This window comes from Aspergillus nomiae, assembly GCF_001204775.2.
Source record: "Aspergillus nomiae NRRL 13137 chromosome Unknown contig00053, whole genome shotgun sequence".
NCBI lineage: Eukaryota > Fungi > Ascomycota > Eurotiomycetes > Eurotiales > Aspergillaceae > Aspergillus > Aspergillus nomiae.
Window position 1 is genome coordinate 45945 of NW_015378108.1, and position 19726 is coordinate 65670.

Consider the following 19726-nt stretch of genomic DNA (forward strand, 5'->3'; position numbering starts at 1 on the left):
ACTCCGTAAAAAGGAATAGTATCTGACTGCTTGTAAGACTGAAGGAGCTTATATTTCCTGTATAGCCAACCTACTACCCTGCTCTACTACCGCGAAACAAGCTATTAACCGCAGTAGATCTAGTTAGGAGACAACTTGGTACGACTTCGTGTTCGGCTGCTAATCCTATTCTGAGAAATATCCCCTATCGGAGTATTCGTAACAGCAGTATGCTGGGTATTAGTTTTCTGTCTCTTGCTATGGGCTCTGTAGTATCCCCGGCGCTTGGCTTCTCTGTATCAGCTTGTACCGAGTTTGTTGCCTGCTTATGCTTGATCAGCTTTTTCGACAAAGCGGTTGTAGAATTAGTGTGACTAATTTCTGCAGCTACAAGGAGTTTGAGTATACTCTGATACTTGGCCTGGCTGCTGGGATCCTTGACCCGTATGAGTAACTCTGCTACTTCTGCAGGGCTTCGGTCACGGAATTGTTTGCACCCCAGTTGTGCCGTAGGATCTGCGCCCGCGTCTAGTAGTATTTGAACCAGGTTCTCCATAGCGAGACAGACAGCGCAGTGTAAAGGCGTGCCCCAGTCCGCGGAGGTCGTGTTCGGGTCGAGACCTTTGGCAAGAAGGGAATCTAGTTTTGAACACTGTACTCGACCTGCTCCAACAAATAGCGGAAAAGAAGAGACTGGATTCTACCTTAGCGCCGTATTCGACGAGCAGGTCGAACAAAGCTCCGTTGTCTTTATAGGCCTGTTCAAGAGCGCTGGCCAGGGGTTTTGTCTTCTTCGGGCCGCAACGGTTGGGGTCAACGCCTCGCTCCAGTAACTCGCGAGCACAGGCAGCATTCAAAAAGCTATATTCCCTAGAAGTTAGTCTTGCAATCAGAGATTAACTCAACTGGCCATCAACGTACCGGAGAAGAGGCTCGCCGAGGGACGTGGTACATTTTCTAGGTTTCAGGCCACGGTCAAAGTAGAGGCGAATTATACGCGGGTCCTGATGGTCTTCCTTCCCGCAAAGAGAGCCTACTGCCCCGGGTGTTATGGGCACGCCGGCATCGAAGAGCGCCGTCACGATATCCAGATGTGCCGCTTGGGTGGCGAGACTGAGTCCGTTGTTAAGAGGCTCAGCAGAGAGTCGCCCGCTGGCGAGGGCCTCCCGGACTTTCGGCAGATCACCATTGCTACACGCAACATGAAATGCGTTGATATAAGCTGTATCCGCGCTGCCGGGTGGCATAGCGTAAACAAGACAAGAGATTTGAATGGGAATGGGGGTATGTACTGCAGAGAAGTTGGAGGCTTGGAGCTTCGAGGACAAATTTATACGAGTAAATGGCAGGCGGTGGCGAAAGCAGAAAGCGAGACAAAGGCCAATACGTACAGTTGTAGACTTGTAGTAGCCTTTTGATATAGAAAGGTCAAGATACCATTCAGAGCGGATCTGGCCCGTTGACATTATTAGTCTCAGCACTTAGCCGAAGGTACCAAGTACTTACGGAGTACATCAGTCAATAATGACCTGAATTCTACTTTACTGACCCCCTTTTCCTGAGATGCAGTCGGTGATCTTATATTGTCCCATTTCTCCCAATGTACTACTTGTATAGCGCATACTATGACACTGCGATGTTGCCCTCGCTACGAGCTTCAGCCGAGAAATCTCTCCGACCCAGGCGTCTATGGAGGAGGAGCCAGGAAGAAAACGAGTCTGTACTGCGCGAGATTAACATTATAAGATGTAACCTGGTATCTTGTTGGTAAGGGATAGAGAATTACTGGAAGAATTATTTTGTCTTCTCTGACCCTAAAGGCTGGCCCTTGTCTATATTGTACCAACCTAGTGGTATCTATTTTATGCAGGAATCAGCAGGAAACATACGTCCAGTGCCAAAAAGTCTCCCTTGAGCAGAGTGTACTAAGGGTTAGAGATAGATTTGTGCCATTGACGCTCAAGAAGACACAGTTAAAGGGGATATCTTGAAGGTAGGTTTTGCACTCTGGTTGGCTCACTACAGAGTACTAGTAACTAGAATCTAGATTATCTGCATTTGATGTTATACCAATGTGAAGTATAGGAGGCCAGGGGTTAACATTTCTGGGCAGTCTATTACAGACTTCGAGGGGAAACGCACAATGCCTCTATGTGAGCCTGGAAATCTTGTCCTTCGCCATTTTAGCATCAGTGTGGTGTGTCATTGTGGGCCGAGATGTGTGAACACTGCTATATTTTTTGTATCTAAGAACTCAAAGAGCCTGCTGTAGTAAGCCCTTTTCTTTATTCACCTGCCTTCTTCATTTCTTTGCCTCTGCCTCATCTCCATCTGCTTCGATATCCCTCCTCCTGTGCATCGCATTCTACCTTCGTATCTCGGGTTCGTTCATCACATCAAACTACAGCGGCAGCCAAGATATCGTGCCCTAAGATGTCTGCCCTATGTCCTCTGCGCTCCCACGCGTCTGAAAATAGCATATTTTCCTCGGAAAGCGGACCATCTCGATTCTTGACACTATCAACATTCTTGATGTCTTTCAGGACGGGTGGAGAGAGGCGATCCCGCTTAAGAAGATGCACAAGAAAGATCTACAGCGTATTTCGCTGATTCTTCCATTTTGGGTCCTTCTAAATCCGCGATGCCTTTTGCAAACATCAGGAACTGGTCGATGGCTGATTGAGTGTCAAAGATTATTCACAACAACACACAATTCATACATGTCCAGCGTGCCCTTAACAACGAGATTCTTAGTCACCTTCGCTAAGCTAAGAAAGGAAACCCTCGGCTAGAGGGCATCAATCACGGCGACGTCTTGAAAAGTCTTAAACGCCCTAAGCCTTACTATGATCTGTGATGCAGACGTCATGGGACTGGGGCTCGTTTTTGGATCTGATGGGTTCCTTTGCGGAACAAGAGATACCGATGTAAGAACTACAGAGGCGTTCTCTATTACACCTGTCCTTACCTATGAGACAAACACCTATGCTACCCAGGTTAGAGGCGACGCCTACTCCACAGGAGGATACTAGTGATGCCAATATGAAAGGTTCCGATGAGCACAGCCTTTCTGTTGCTGGATCAGCCTCGGATAACAATATTGAGCCTAGCAGCGTCCCCATTGTTACAGGTAGCACCACCTGTGGATGCAAGGCCCCGAGGAGCCTAGTGTGACAGCTAACCTATTCCAATGAGCCTCTTGGCTATAGAGATGCAGCATTCCTGCTAAGGTAGGAAGAAATCTAGAGGGTTTTCGCAGGCGGAATCCATGCTTCCAACATACCAGATATCTTTGCATTCAAATCAACGGGCACTCTGTGAGCAAACCATCAAGATTTGTTCGACTGCCTTGCCTGGGTTTACAGATTCAACTTAACTCTTGATGTGGCTCCATATGCGAGGACGCTCTTCCGGTTCAGAAGATGATCTACGTGTCCATCGGCTGTCATGCCAGAAGATCGGACCACTACTAGCCAACTTTGACGCTGCACAATAGCTTTGCTAAAGTATTCAGGAGGCGCCTGGGCAGAGTACTATGTGAGAACGAAGAACATGTCCCATCTGCTATGGACAACCAGGGCACTGTTACGATTCTAGGGCTGTGGAGTTGGCTAGAAAAGGATCTGGATGACCCCCATCGTCAAGGGCTATGACCTTTTATTCACCAATATATGGTGAATAAGAAAGAATAGGTTCACTAGAAAAAATCATATCCGTTCGAAAAAGAAGGGAAAATAGACAAAAAAATATTCAGACAAAAAGAGAACATCGCCCCGCAGGAGGCTCGAACTCCTGACATCCAGATTGCAGCAAGGCTTTTGCTTTAAAAGTCTGGCGCTCTAGCCAACTGAGCTAGCGGGGCTTGTTATGGCCATTTGGATGCGCAGAATTATATAGTATACTTCAGTTTTTCTAGATGTCTTTCGAGTTCGTTTGAAAGGCGCGGAGATAACAGGAAGTTATTTATCGGGCCAAATAAGTTAATTTGCGCGCCGTCCTCCGGCGCTTAGGCGCACGCGCATTCCCCAGAACAGAGCCCTCAACACATCACCACAACCAGCTCGGTACCTTTTCCACAAGAAATGCGAACATGGCGGCGAACCTTCGCTACGTCTGTTGCCAGACTGAGCCATAAACCTGCAAGCCAGGGCGTCGGCCCCACGCTCTTACGATGCGCACAAGTCCTTGAGCAAAGCAAGAATGGACCCTGCAGTTTGGAAGATCAAGAGATCAAGTTGAATGGGTTCATTCGCTCCGTCCGAAAGCAGAAACGCTTTGCGTTCGCCGAGATCACAGACGGGTCTACAATTGAGCCTTTACAGGCCTTTTTGAGGCCAGCACAGGCTGCCGAGTACGTCCGCCTTCCTACTGAGCTTGACCACCCTTGATTTATTCCGAAGCACTGGGCTCTAATCAATGTATCTCTAGTCTGTCTACTGGAACTGCTGTGGAAATATCTGGAATTTGGAAGGCTTGCCCACCGGGCAAGGAGCAAACCCATGAGCTTCAAACAACAGACGTGAATGTTCTTGGGAGTGCAGACCCTGAGGTAGACGAGGCCTTCTGGAGATTATACAAACGACCCGAAGGGCGATGCAGCTAACTATCATAATACGAACAGACCTACCCTATCCAGAAAAAGTACCACAGCCCCGACTTCCTTCGTCAGATTCCCCACCTCCGCATGCGCACACCATTCAACTCCCTCCTCTCGCGGTTCAGATCCGAATGCATGTACCAGCTAGGAAATGTGTTTCGCTTCGCCCCGAACGGGGGCTACGTTCAAGTCCACCCACCGTTGATCACGTCGTCGGATTGCGAAGGTGCTGGGGAGACATTCACGGTTCTGCCGCGGGAAGCTATGGGGACACAGTCGGAGGGCGAGCATTTCTTCCGGGCACCCAAATACCTAACGGTGTCGTCGCAGCTCCACCTTGAGGCCTACGCGGCAGAGTTAGGAAATGTATGGACGATATCGCCCATGTTCCGGGCCGAGAAGAGCGATACGCCGCGCCATCTTAGCGAGTTCTACATGCTGGAGGCGGAGATGAATTACATGCATGACTTAGACTCGCTGACCGACTCCGTAGAGTACATTCTCCGTGACCTGGTTCGTCGGTTACATGACACACCTGTTGGCCAGGAGATCTTGTCCGCAAAGCGGTCGGGCGAGTCCGGTCAAGATCAAACTGAAGGATCCAGTGCTGATCTAAGCCAACGATGGAATGATATGATGGAGGGACCCAAGTGGGGTCGTATGACCTACACACAAGCAATTGAAAAGCTCCAGGACGCAGTCGCCAAGGGACAAGCCACCTTTGAACATGCACCCGAATGGACCGGCGGTCTCCAGCTGGAGCACGAGAAGTACATCGTCGACGTGATTCACAACGGCCGCCCTGTGTTCGTGACCGACTACCCTAAGGCTGTCAAGCCATTCTACATGCTGCCATCCAGTGGGGACGGCTCCGCAGCACCAGGCGAAACAGTCGCATGCTTTGATCTCCTCCTCCCAGAGGTTAGCGAAGTTGCAGGGGGCTCGCTCCGCGAGCACCGCCTCCCCGAAATCATCCAGAACATGCGCGAGCACGGGCTGATCAAGGCCCGCGCACCGCCCGCTCCGGGTGCGGAAACGGAAGCGGGAACACAAGCCGATTCCGAGACGCCGATGTACCCTCACCTCTTGCCCGGCGAAGACCTGGGCCATCTCCAGTGGTATGCGGATCTTCGACGGTGGGGAACTGCGCCTCATGGAGGATTTGGTCTCGGCTTTGACCGATTCCTGGGATACCTAGCCGGCGTCTCCAGCATCCGGGACGTGGTATCTTTCCCTCGGTATTTTGGCAGGGCGGACTGCTGATCTGTAAATAATGTATCTTACTCTACTCTACCCTGAAATGTACACTAGATAGACATGTACGATGGTCAATATCAACCGCTCGTCCCCAGTAGTAGTTTCACCCAAGCAACTCCAGTCGAGGAGAGTCTGCGAGACGTAGTCCTACTAGAAGACCGAGGCGAGACCTACCTAGGGTACTGCGCAAACTGTACTGGTCAGTATATACTACGGCTATCAACGGAGATCATTATTCACTCCAACGGCATAGCCTAGCCAAGACCCCTACTTACAAAAACTAACCAGATAGGGGCAATACAATGCAACTAGGATATAATAGAAAACCAAAAAAAAACGCAAAAAGATCGAGCGACGCAGGGATCGAACCTGCAATCTCTAGAGCCGAAATCTAGCGCCTTACCATTAGGCCAGCCGCCCTATCATGTCGTCATAGCTCGGTTTTAGTATCTATATACAAAAATGTGCAAAACAAAACTGGGACTATGAACCAGAGTTTGTATCTTGTAAGTGGGTATGGAGGAGTTCTAGGATGCTGTTGGGTTGATGTTGGGTGGTTAATTACTTTATACGTAGAGCGGGTCTTATGGTTGTGGAATATGGAGTACTCGAGCATAACCCATATTGGGTGTTTGAAGGACGGTTGTTCCTAAATATATAGTTGCAATCATCTCAATGGAGAGGGGGTGTTGAGAAAGACAGGTCCTCTTGACGAACCTACTAGTAAATTCGAATGGCTGCGGTCGAGACGTGAGATCTATATGCCCATGACATGTCAATACCCGGAATATGGGAATATGGAGCTTTTTTTTTTTTTTTTTTTGTTAATGCCCAAGAGACTACCTTGGCTCTCTATGTACACAGTATCCGCCTATACTATACATATGCGACTGGCTTTTTAACACTTTTATATAAGGCTTACATAAACATATATAATGAGTAACTACCAAGATAATGCACAGTTGAGTAGTTCGGACTAAATTCACCGATAGGTGTTTTAACTGACTGATACGGGTGGCGCACCTCGGGGAGTAACGAGGAGAGCCATATACCATGCAAGAGATCCAGGCACGTATGTTTTTAGGCATAAAATAGATTACATGAAGGCAAGATTAAGCTTGTATTGTGAAAAAGACCAACACCCTCAATAGCAAACAGGGCCATCGACTGTTCGACTGTTCGATAGAGTATATTGTATGGGTAAGGGCTTGAGTTATCATTTTCCTTTTGTACCCTACAAGGTAGCTATGACAAGACCCAAGCTCTCCTACATGGCTGCTGTTACTCTATTCCATGAAGGAGGTCGATAAGCTTCCCCTCACCGTCACTAGGTCCCTTCCATACCAAGATATTCAATTGTGCACCCTTTTTGGTATGGTCCAGGAGGGCTCATAGATGGGCAAGATGCAAGGACACGACACACCCAACGAGGTTGAATTTGAAGTACTTGAAGAACCCGGGCGGCTTAATATTGTATCGACTAGATGGCAACATGCATCCCAGTCACATCCTAGTGATTATTGTTGGCAAGTCTAGCAAAGAGCTTGTCTGCAACGGTACCGGTAGCAATGCTGAGCTGGAGAATCACGGTAGTGAGGAGCATACCATTGTCGGTGCAGGCGTCCTATTCAGGACATGCGGGCACTACCTTACACACCATAACCTCATGCTCTATTCACATCGGAAATATGCCAACCTGCATCCTATCTCTCCCGTGACTATAGTTTCTAGAAGCAGATATCTGTGCTGCGGCACCAGCAGCCAGAAATGTATATCCCATGCACAGCAGCAGGGGATACCGAGATCGAACCTAATGCGGCGAGATAGCTACTCTATTAACCATTGGCATGAATGTCGTAGATCTTGCCAATATTGATGTGGTGTATAAGGTGAGAATCAATTTGCTATATGTGTATATGGTTACATAGGACTGCTCCATAAGTGCTTATATCTTGCTGAGTTGGCGGGGATTCCAACACAGCGTGGCTATTGTTCCGCTGAAGAAACCGTGCTTGAGAATTGCACTCTTCTACATTTGTGGGCAACAAAGGTGGTGTATGCGTGGATTCACACTCGTCACTGCCCACACTGTTGCTGTAATCGATTGAGTTCAAAAATGAGTTAAATCAGCCATGGGATGACCCAAGAGCCTCAGTAATGGAGAATAAGGTAGAAGACCAGGAATTATCATTCTTAGGCGCTTCATTGGCTCTTCTGGGACTTCGTTGAGTACCTGTCTGTAGTGATGGGGCGTATGCTCAGCAAATTAGTGCGGGGAGCTGATATCGGCCCTTCATTTCCATGTCTATATCTTTTGCAATAATGAGAATCTATCAGCGGCTGGAATAGGTCAAAGAGGGTACTTAGCTAAGGATATTGCAAACAAAAGTGACTTACCCACACTGGCAATGTACCTCGTCCAACTTGTTTCCTGTTTGATACGGAGAAGGTCATATATATCAATAAGGTCGAAGCTCATAAGATACATCCCCGGTCAATAAATCAGGATTATAGTGATATTGTGTCCAAAACGCACATTCTTAAATCCTCGGTGTAAACGATCTAGAAGTTCTACCAGGTTACCAGATCAATAACGTTGTGCAGATGACACTTGGTCAGATGATATCACAGATGGAGACACAGCATTTCATGCATGTACATACTACCCTGTAGTACTATGGTTAATGCCAGCAAGGCCAGACAGATGCCCAGGGCATCCCATCACCTGACTACTCTGTAAATCGACAGTGCCCGGACGCCATTGCACATACTCGTCACATCCTGTCTGGATTTATGGAATGGAAGGTACTGTAATCCTTGATACTCTTCGACTAGTGCCAATCCATGCACCTGCACTTGGCAACTCGTTTGCGACCCGCAGATGAAGGCCTAGCTCGACGGGAACTACTTATGCAGAGGAGTAAGGCATATGCAATAAACAAGGGGGAGTCTTGTAGTTCAACATTAGGTATGTATTTTTATGGGGTAATATAGTTCCGTACTTGTACATATTGTAAATTTACTATTCCACTTTCAAGAGGGAACACCGTCGACCCTCTGCGAACAATACGAGCTGGATATATCAAGATACTCTTGAGATTCGTCTTCTTTGGACCATGGGATAGTGGTGTGCGAAGGAGTTTCACCTCCACAGGTACAGTATATAGATGTATATTAATGAGGGGTGTACGTTGTTCCTTCAATATCATTCAATGTAAACGCTAAGATACCCTCATCTCCACTAAAAGGCAACACGAACTTTCAAAATTCAAAATCTCCTTTCCCAATTTAGCAGTCAATTAAGCGGCATACTATCCCCGCCTACATATACGACCGGCAGCAAGTCTCATGACATGACCACCATGAAAACAGTACTACATCTATAGCGATAATACATATGAGACATTGTTTATACCCCATCACTGGCCCAAGGCACTATGGATTCCCCTATAAATTTGAAACAAGACCGGGGCCGTAGCGAGATTTGACACAGCTCCACTTTGTATCCTTTTCACGAACCCCTTTCGATAACGTATAGTGCTAGCAGCCCTATAAATTAACTAGATATACAGGAGGAGGACCGGGGAGGAGTCCACTTGTATAGGGCATGGGTTGAGGAGCAGGGATTGGCTACTTTAATTAGAGCCGGGCATAACGAGAGGACGTTGTAGTTCATAATATAGACAAGTTATACTATTATTATACATTGTAATTTTGTTTAGCGCCGAGACACATGTGGATTCGGGAAGAGGGCACAAAGAAGAGATCGAGAGAGAAACGTAATAGAATCTAAGCCTCCCCTGCTCTCTACGTGAGGAATGTCTATGAAAGAAAGTCAAAAAAAAAGTAAAAGCAAATCAAAAATGTATATGTCGAAGGGGATGCATGAACGGAGGTTCCTCCGTCTGAACCCTGAACAGAGTCTCGATGTGGTATGTACAGTGATGTCAAGCTTCAGCGGGAAGGCAATACTAGGACCGGTCCAAAAACCCTAATACTTTCTTTTGTTTAGAGTCAGTCGATCGCTCAGGTTACCCCTTGCGGCAGGAAGCGACGTATCCAACGGATCTCCTAAGTCCGAAAACAGCGCCCAAGGGGGTGGTGGTGAAAAAAAAAAAAAAATTAAAAAAAGGAAAAATCCTCTGGCCCCATCCCATCCCTGGACGAGAATGTAACTCTACTCGGCAGAACAAGGCAACACATGAAGGGGAGTCCACCCCGTCGGCGGTGACGGAATCGAGTCCGATACGATTCTGGAAAGGGTTATATTGAAGAGAAAATAGGAATCATGAACCACATTTTCCCCTGAGTGGATCATCCGGAGGACCCGGAGTTCTTTTCATCATTCGATTGCGGATTCTGGAAGCTCTCCTTGTGTGAGGTCTGTGTCTCCCACAGACTCTCTCTCCCTCCCTCACTGTACCGGAGGTATCCATGTGTCTCTAGTCTTGGGGCCAGGTCTCGGCTATGGCGGAAAAAAAAGGCGAAGGTCCGGAGGATCCAATAAGACAGAGATATTACCTAACCGCTGGATTACAGCTTTATCTAAAAGAAGCAGGAACACCAGACCCGGCGTATGCTGACTGGTTCCATCGGATACTTTAATACCTCCAAGCTGCGGTCTGGGCGGAGCCTCGCCTACAAGCCCCGATACCATTGGGCTGCCGGCGATCCACCTCGCTTTGGCGACGGTCGGACGAGGAATCACGTCCGACTTGGTTCAACTGGCCTGAGACTCCATTTGCTGAAATTGGGAAGAGGCGAGAAGGGATATCTTGTTCTCTTTAGTATGCACTCAACATATTCCACCATGATTCCTTGTTACATCCTGGCCAGCATGTTTTCCACTGAAAAACTTCTATATTCGAACACCGAGGAGGACCATATTCTTCTTCCTTCCCCCTAGATTACGAAACGAAACATTCCGATTGTCCGGAAATTCCGTCCAATTTCATAGGGAATGCTGCGGAGGATCGCACGCGGGGAAAACTGCCAAGTTGCCAACCTTACTGGTGTTAAGCATATCATGTCGGCCTTTTTCCGGCGTCCGTTGGCGATGACACTGCCTAGAAGTGCCGGTGGGCTCGTATTTCCCTCGTATCGGACGTATCATGGCTAATCCTCGGCATGCTGAGTCATATTTTATTCTTTCCTTGCCTTTTGCCTGTCCTTGTTGAGGCCACTTGTACACTTTGATGTACACAATCCTGGGTGAAAACGAGTTTTTATGAAAACTTTCTTCTGGGTTCATTTTAATTTCTCTTGATTAATCAATCAATCAATGTTCCCGATCGCTGTGAATTACCTAATCGGTCTGTTCGATCCGTGGAAAAGCCTATCAGACCTCCCGTATTTCTCGGTCTTTAATAACAATGGAGGCCGTCACAATCCAATATAGTACCAACTTCGCATCAAATACGAAGCGAGCTTCCCCATCTTCATTTTTATTAATTAAAAAAGCCAAACCAAGCCACATGATATCAATCATTCCCAGGAAGGTCTGCAAACTATACACATGTATATATACGCCCAGGTATACTCCGTACATTCAATTCTGAATATTTAAATTCAATCCCCCCTCTGGGTGTACATACTTACCTAGGTACATACATACATACATACATACGTACAGTACATATACATACATGCATGCAAGCATGGATACAACAGCGGATCCCCTCGGAAATACAAGAGGCAAGACAACGGAGGTAAACTAGTCGGATTAGTCCTTCAGCCACACTAGGCTAAGCCTTGGCTATCTGAATGTTGGGGATCCAGTCAAAACTCTCGTGTTTTTTTATTTTATTTTATTTTATTTTATTTTATTTTGTTTTACTCTCATCCCTCTTCGTTTAGACGGCGGGGATAGGCTTGGCTCTGCAGCGCTTTGACGCTTGGTATTAGGGCCAGGATAGGGATCCTCGGGCCTTGTTTTCGATTTTTAATTATGGAGGGGGGGGTTGTACTGTACCTCACTGGACTGGATTTCTGGTAGGTTGTTCTTTGTTAGGGGGGACTAGTTACCTAGTTCTTGAGACTATATGGACTAAGAGTGTGGCAACGGTGGGTGCCGAGAGCTGGGGCCTCCTCCGTAGTAGTCTTTACTGACGGAGTACAGAGGACTGTGTCCTTCCTATCCAGAAAGCAAAAAAGAAAATAATTCTATTAAAAAGTACATCGAGTATCATAAAATGAAAATCCAGTCAGGTGGGATAGACGAAACTATCTTCTTCCGTACCTTAACCTAATTCAACAGACTATCTGTGATCGATCATCATGCAAATGGGAATGAGGGGATGATCCTCTCAAAGTTATCTATGTCGGGCAGTTGATCTACAACTACCCCGAAAGTAACCAGTCACGGTGACAGGAAGAGGGATCCCCATGCATTCCTGATTTCAGGTTTATTGGGGAGGGAGTTACTCGGTTTAGATTACACACACACACGCGCGTGCGCGCGCACCAAACACCGCACAAATTTCCCTCCCCGGGCAATTGTGGAAATCCCTCCCCCCCTCTCTCCATGCTTTGAGCGAATAAGGAACTGAATTGTGAATGAAAGAAAGTCGAGCTTCTCAGGTAGAGGACTATTTGACCTTACCTTAAACTGATTATGCTAGTGGAGATAAACCCGTGCAACGTTTCACACACAGGCCTGCTTGGCAACTTTGATTCCAATCAAGGGTTGCATTGCAGTGGCATGCATTAAATGCTATCTACAGGTCTCAGATGGGTGTGACTAAATCCTCGTGCGACCTGATAGGAAGCAAGGGGATCCTCAAGGGGGAAAAGTTGCGAGAGGATCAGGGGTGAACGAAGGTATGTCCTCCAGGCTGCACCTGAGTATACCATGTACAACTGGGTGGATGATGCTAAAATCGTGGATGTACCTAGTTACCTAGGTAGTATGGTAGTAGTAATTTAGTCATTGAAGTCATGAATAGTCTCGGCTTCATCGGCACTTGAATCATGTGTTAAGTCCGATCGGTCCCGTAACAATGTACAATACTACCCATACATACCTACAACCCTATCCTCCCAGGTACTCAAGTCCGGACAGGAGATAGTAATAACTCTCATATTAATATTGACCATGGCACCGTAGCTTAGTGTAGAGCTAAGTTACATTCGAGGGGGACAAAGCTTAGTTGTCTTTGTTGGCTGATAGTGTGGCACATACTTGCAGGGATGCTCTCGCGAGGCTCAGGCTAAATCAACGGAGTGAACCAGGTGGAATCCCGGACGACCGTCAACCCCCTATCACAACGACGTACTAGGATTATCTTGCTGGAAGGGTGTAAGTAGCACCGAAGTATCGAAGCCTTTGTGCTTTTGTACCACCGCCCGCGACGAGGAAGTGTGATATCAGTCCGTGTCGGTACCGGATGTACCTTGCTTGGACCGTCACTCTCTCAGAGTATCGACAGGCATTCTGCAGGTGATATGTACGCTCCGCCGCCATACCCGCGAGAGGAACTGATAAATAAGAGTTTTGTTGGTGGCTCTTACAAAAGCTACCGTGCAACGCTGCTGTGGCATGTCCACCATTACTGCTTAGGGCTACACAATTTGCTGCAAAACCCTAGGCCTGACCTGCAATGATCAGCATTATCACTCTCAGTGCAGATGTGATTGAGGTGACCTCTCCTTCACGCCTAGCCGTATTACAAATTTTATGCTTGAAACCACTACTTGTTTTCACCGTTCAGCCATGTGAGACATCAGCTGCAAAGCGACACCTGTTCTCCTGACTCCCAACCACCCTCGCCGACGCTGCTTGGCTTCAAGTAATCTCGTCGTCTTTAAGTGGACCGGCCAAGGAGCCAAGAGAATTGGTTACCATTCAACTGACGTTGCTGGCGATACGCTTATCGTGAGCACTAGCGTCATTGTAACTTGCATACAAGTGATTAGGCGATGTTATTTTTGAGTATTATAATTAATTATTCGTTTTTCTTTGGCTTTTGGGGACCTCGGTTTTATGGTAGCCTGAGCGGCAGTGCCGGATGTTCAATGTTGAATGGGGCAACCAACCAATATCAGATCAATCAATCATATTCGTCACAGAACAGAAATAGGTTAGGGTAGGCTGTGTAGAAGTAACCTCGGGTTATTAATGCATTGATTCTCATTCTAAAATCCTTTGAAAAAAAATTTTTTTAAACAAAAAAAAAGGAATTAATAAAATTAAAAATAAAAGGAAAAGGAAAAGCCTAGTCATACATCTCATATCTCATTATATATGTACAAGAGCAAGCTGATGTACAGCACAAGCCCCCAATCCGTACTATGTATAGTAAATAAGCAAGGCCAAAGCTCGATCCTTCGACTGCGCCCGCCAACTTTATCTGGCGACTCCGATCAACGTGACTGGACAATAACTTCCGGGACTATGGTATCCGTAGTCCGCATCACAGTATTAGCAATCCAAGAAGGAAAGCCTTATGAGAGAATTGTCAATATGGTTAAATGATGGGTAAAACAGCCGGGTTTTCCGGTCTGTGCCTTACGTGGCATTGGGTTGCATATGACTGCTCACCTTGCCTCGCCCGAATCAAGGTCTAAAATACAAAGAAAACAAGAAAAAAAACCTCTATGCTCGTAAAGTTAAGGCATCTTCAATGGGTTGGTGTTTGTTTTGTTTTTCTGTTTCTAATAAAGTACCCTTCCTCTTCGGGGGTTGGATAAGATTCGTCAAGCTTCTAATAGTTTGATTACGATTAGGTGCTAGACTATGTATGGACATACATCATCGTACAGATACAAAGGACCTGTCGGAGGAGAGGGGAGGGGAATGGATTAAATGAGCCCGCCACTAGCCGTGGACGATGAACATGCAGGTGGGTTTGAATTCTCAGCTAGGCAGGTGTCTAAATTCGATACTATATTGGAGTCCCATCGAGGAGTTACCCAAAGAGGCCACCGTCACGGGCGGATAATTTATTTTAGGTTGATGTTCGCTCTGTGCACACAGCTAAGATCCCTGTTTCATGGCTAGTTTCAGGTGGACAAATTATAGGAGTTGGAGTTGGAGTCCGAACACCTTCCAGTTCCATTGTACTCCGGAGTAGTTTGGTCGAGCTAGTGTGCACTTTTTTGAGTTATAAATTACCTATCCTCTATAGTAGTCGACTGACATTAGCCCTATCCTATCAGATTCATTGACGTGGGGGTTATCGGCTTCTCTTTCTTCTTTCCTTGTGATTTATTATTTGTTGAGGAAGGTAAAGGCAACACCCGACTTCACGACATCATATAGTACAAAGAGTATCATCAACTTGATAAACTCTCCAAATCCTGTGGCTTGGGCAATTACGAATACGAATATAATCGCCACGGTGGCTGCTGTCATCTGCCGGGCTCCGGAGCCGAAAAGAGAAAAAGCACAGCATCTTAACCATATATTAGATTAAAGTGTGTTGCATCGAAGGCGGCGACCATTTGGATATTTGGCCGGTTTTTTTTCTGATTTGGTCGTATTATTTTATTTTTCTCTGTTCCAAATTAGAGTCCGCCGTGGACGGCAAAACGGCAAAGCCAATGTCGTCAGCCTTGGCCATTGAAGGGTCACTTTCGGGCTGAACCGCTGCACAACCCCGGGGAGAGTTTAACCCTATTTGCATAACTGCATAATTTGACGGATTGGGAGTCGGCGATTGGCTAGGTGGGGTGATACATAAGAGTAGCATAATCAAACCCAAGGATTGTCGATTAAAAATTGAAACCCAAAGGCCACCTCCATTTGGAACAAGTGGAACCCCGAGGGGGGCCTCTTTTCTAAGCGAGCTTAAGGTTCCTCGTGTTGGATTAAGCTTAAGCTTCAGAAAGTCGCGTACTAATCGCTTTTCGGATGGGATCAAGCGATCAGAGCGCCACTGGTATCTTTCTAGTGTAATACCGTTTTATGATGAGTTATTGATTGTTATGCGAATGTTACTTGCTTGGACAACTTTATTGGCCTCTATTTATCTCTCAGGAGGTGGGTTTATTCGGGGAAGATTTGAATTTTTCCCTTTCTTTTCTTTTCATTATGTTTCATTCGGTGATCATTCCTATTTCTTCTTCTTCTTTTTATTTTTTGTTGTCATCGATCGCACCTGTCATGGTATTTTTCCCTTTCTTGCGTTTCAAGGCAAAAGCCGAAACTTGGAGCCAAGAAATACAAAGACTTTGCCAAGCTCTTGTCCTTCTTGTCTTTAATCAGAGGCTAGATCAATGGAGAATATTTGATCCCGTGCAGCATTCCTGAACTGGACTGAACATCTGGTATGTAGAATTAACCGTAAGCACTATTTTGGAAAAAAAAAAACTATCTTGGGGGCGCTTCTTACTTGGAAGAGACATACGTTGGAAAGATAAATTAATCGTTGAATGACAACCAGTGCCCCAAAGAGAGGAAATAATATTAATCAAAATCAGAAAAATGAAAAAAAATTCAAGTGTAACCGTAATAAAGCCATCCAATTATTAGATCCAGTATTACACCATTATACACACCCATGTCCCATCTCCAAGTATTACTACTATCAAGCTTAGTTTAGAATGACTCCACAACTCAACTTACTTTCTTTTTTGGTTTCGATCACCCTTCCACATTGTCCTGGGATCATCCTCTCTGGGACTGAGGAACGGACGATGGATTAAGGTCACAGTTTTCCTTTTACCCTATCAGCTGAGAGGAAACAACAAAAAAAAAGGTAACAGTCATCAAACGTTAATAATAAGAATCGATGTTGAATTATAATATCTTGGGTAGTAACTAACAGTAATGAATGATTCAGTCGTTCCCGACAAAACGAGGTCATGTCCGCCTCTCCTCCCCCACGAACCATGGATGAGCGACTATGGAAAACATAAAGGTTAAAATCAAGGTTGCCATTTATTCAGATTTAATCCTTTTACTTTTTTATTTTTTATTTTTTCGCCGTCTACCACGCCCAGGCTCCTGTCCAAAGGGCATCAGATGAAATGATTTGCCGCGGCCCTTTGTGCTTTACCCACACTTTGTCTTCTGATGGCTTCTCGGCATGACCAACGCCTAGAGGTCCAAGCCATCCCCTTCGGTCATTCAATGGGTTTGCTCGCTTCTTGATTTGATTACTGACTGTCTTGGACTCATGAGACAAGGCGAGAAGGAAGGAAGGAAGAAGAATCGAGAAAATCAAAATCGAAATCCCGAGTTAATAATGGGTTCAGAATACATAATAGAATACAGAGTCCATAGGAAAGAAGTAATACATTTACTCTTTTCTGATGGGGAAATAGACTAAAATAAAATATTCCCCCAAAAATGCATTAATAATAATTAAAAAATTACGAAAAAAGAAAATAAATAATAAAAAATAAATCCATTTAAAAAATATTAAAACAACCCTGTGGGGTCCAGAGTTGCAAAGGCTCCACTCTATCTCTGATACTCATGCTTTAATGCCTCCCTTTGTCTGCGTTTCGTTTTCTTTTACATACTCTTTACTACCTCACTGCTACCGATTACTCGACGACCTACTCCGTTCAAATCTGTCTGGAACCTCTTCTTCCTTTCTTTCCCTTCGTCTCTCGTCTTCCAATCCACCAACTACCGTCCTCGCATTGTTCAGGTTCTCTTTTACCGAACCCGTGTCTTTAAGTCACTTCTCTAACATAACACGATCCAGGTGAGTAATTTACGAGGTCTTTTTTCGTTTTCTTTCCCTTTTCCCTCCCTTTCCCGTCCCTGTCATGTTCCAAATGTATCCTTGTCTCATAATCTTAATGACTTGGTCCGCTTGCCTGCATTCTTTATTCTCCTATCAGCCCTCCCCACTCCCCTACGTCCCCTTCCTTGCTGCCTTAACTTGTTCTACATTCCATCCCCCTCCTCCCTCTTCCCTTTAATCCTTTACTCCGACATCGCAAGTGGCCAGGACCTCCCGTGGGCATTGATGAAATACTAATATCAATCCTCCCCAAGATTCCCACCGAATATCCTTCACCGGTGGTGGACTGCTCACAGGATCGGACGTGACTTTCCCTCCCGTGAGCCGGTCCCCATTTCCGCTTTAGGGAAATATACTCGTGGATCGCCCCCCAAATCCTTTGATAGGAGAAACGTCACTAAATAAAGAAACAAGCCGGGCTCAAAGGAGGCATTGCTCCAAGTAGCCAGCCGCTCAATCTTATCAACATTCCGTACCTCAGTAAACAGCCTACCCTGGCGTTGAAGCCTACAACCATTACGGGGTCCTACACAGATCACCGAAGGTGGATGGAGACGTATCACGGCCACGTCCGCACGCCGGCGGACGCTATCATCCTCTTCGAAGCATGTCGCATTGGCCTCCTGCCCCGCGTACAGAGACGATTATCCGAGAAAGAACGCCAATTAATACGCTCCGGATCGGTCTTCGTGTGGGATGAGCGGGAAGCGGGGATGCGCAGATGGACGGATGGGAAGTCTTGGAGCGCCAGTCGCGTGTCAGGCAGCTTTTTGACATATCGTGAAATGGAGGGCAAGCGAGGAGGAACGGGCGTGGCGCAATCCACCATGTCGAGAGCGGGCAAGACCCCCGAGAGCCGAGGCAGCGACGATGACCGCGGCGACGGCCCAGATGAGGGTCCGGATGGCTACAGATACAAGCCTGACGGTCTGATGAAGCAGTCTTTCAGCATAACCACCTCTACTGGGCAACATCTTCATCTCATCAGCTACTACTCTAGGTCACATCCCTCCGCCGCCAACCTTCAACAGCCATCGACCGATCCCGCTCTGCGTCATGTTCGCCCGCAGAAAGGTCTGTACCCAGAATCTACTGTCAATGATCAACAAAATCTGCCAGTAGTGACACGCGGGCCAATGGCTGGAGCTACCTACTCGGTACCACCTCATCCAATGGGTGCATATGCCCGCTCGGGAGCCACGCATCCTCAATCATACACTCCGTCGTACGCTTGGCCGCCAACCCCATTAGCCACCCCGCCAACCGTCCCAGTCCATTATCCCTCGTATCTCCCTCCGGTATCGGGATCGAATGGCCACGTGCCATATGCTCACCATCAACCACACGCCCTGCCTCCCCCACCGCCTCCGCAACCGTTGGCCACGCCTTACGAGCGACCGGTGCATCCAATTGAGGCATTAGCCCCGACAATACAAGCCCCGAGCGTGCAGCATCCGTCGTTACCGGTCATTGCAAATGGCCGGTCACCGCGGCTAGTTGCAGATCCCCACGAGATTCATCAGCGCAGTCCCCAAGAATACGGACCAGCAGACCTTCGAAGGGCATCACCACGCACACAACCCCCATCTGTTCCTCCCGCTGCCGGGTTGGTTGCGCGAAGCCCACGCTTGTTGAACCAAGTTCCTTCAAGCGCGGCACACATCTCTCCCCCGACCACTACCATCAAACCGCCCGAGCCCAGCAGCTCTGGCACAACCGTGCCCAGCATTGGAGCTCTGATGAACGGCACTCCAGCTAGTGGCTCCTTGCCGTCGATCACCGCACCGTCCTCGGGACGAGCCGAAGGACCGCGCGATATCCCCAGCGACAAGATTGGGTTCGGAGGAGAGGACATGCGGGCCCTCCGACAATTAGACCGGGTGTTCACTGCGTGAACGTGACCGGGATTCCTTGCATCTCCCTTGCCTCTAAAGTCATTCTCCGATACTCCACACCCAGCACCTTGCACATTACTCCATCATTCCTTACCATCTGCCTTTTCTTTTTTTTTTTTTGTTTAACTTAGCTCATTGTATGAGATGTACCCGTTCGCTGGTATCCAAAAGTGATATGGAACGGTCATAACGATCTTGTTTTGTTATTTATTGTGATTTTGGGCAGGACCGGCGTTGTTAAAGAGGGTGCATCATAAAGCATGGGTGGGGTCTTTTGCTTTTTGTCTTCCATTATAGCTTGT

At 47.0% G+C, this 19726-nt stretch overlaps 3 protein-coding genes across 3 annotated transcripts; 2 read left to right on the forward strand and 1 right to left on the reverse strand.

The window, feature by feature from the left end:
- Positions 1-184: 184 nt before the first annotated feature.
- Positions 185-1226, reverse strand: ANOM_004298 (uncharacterized protein; the record flags this gene model as incomplete). The annotated part of the gene is made up of 3 exons (XM_015549555.1): positions 185-631; positions 684-840; positions 901-1226. The coding sequence occupies 3 exons, from the start codon at positions 1224-1226 to the stop codon at positions 185-187; spliced, it is 930 nt and encodes a 309-aa protein (XP_015409323.1).
- A 2789-nt stretch (positions 1227-4015) lies between these two features.
- ANOM_004299 (asparagine--tRNA ligase SLM5) lies at positions 4016-5839 on the forward strand (the record flags this gene model as incomplete). Its single annotated transcript, XM_015549556.1, has 3 exons — positions 4016-4330; positions 4408-4528; positions 4601-5839. The coding sequence occupies exons 1-3, from the start codon at positions 4062-4064 to the stop codon at positions 5837-5839; spliced, it is 1629 nt and encodes a 542-aa protein (XP_015409324.1). The 5' UTR covers positions 4016-4061.
- Positions 5840-9696: 3857 nt separating this feature from the next.
- On the forward strand, positions 9697-19424 carry ANOM_004300 (camp independent regulatory protein; the record flags this gene model as incomplete). Its single annotated transcript, XM_015549557.1, has 2 exons — positions 9697-9765; positions 17937-19424. The coding sequence occupies 2 exons, from the start codon at positions 9697-9699 to the stop codon at positions 19422-19424; spliced, it is 1557 nt and encodes a 518-aa protein (XP_015409353.1).
- Between the last annotated feature and the right edge of the window lie 302 nt (positions 19425-19726).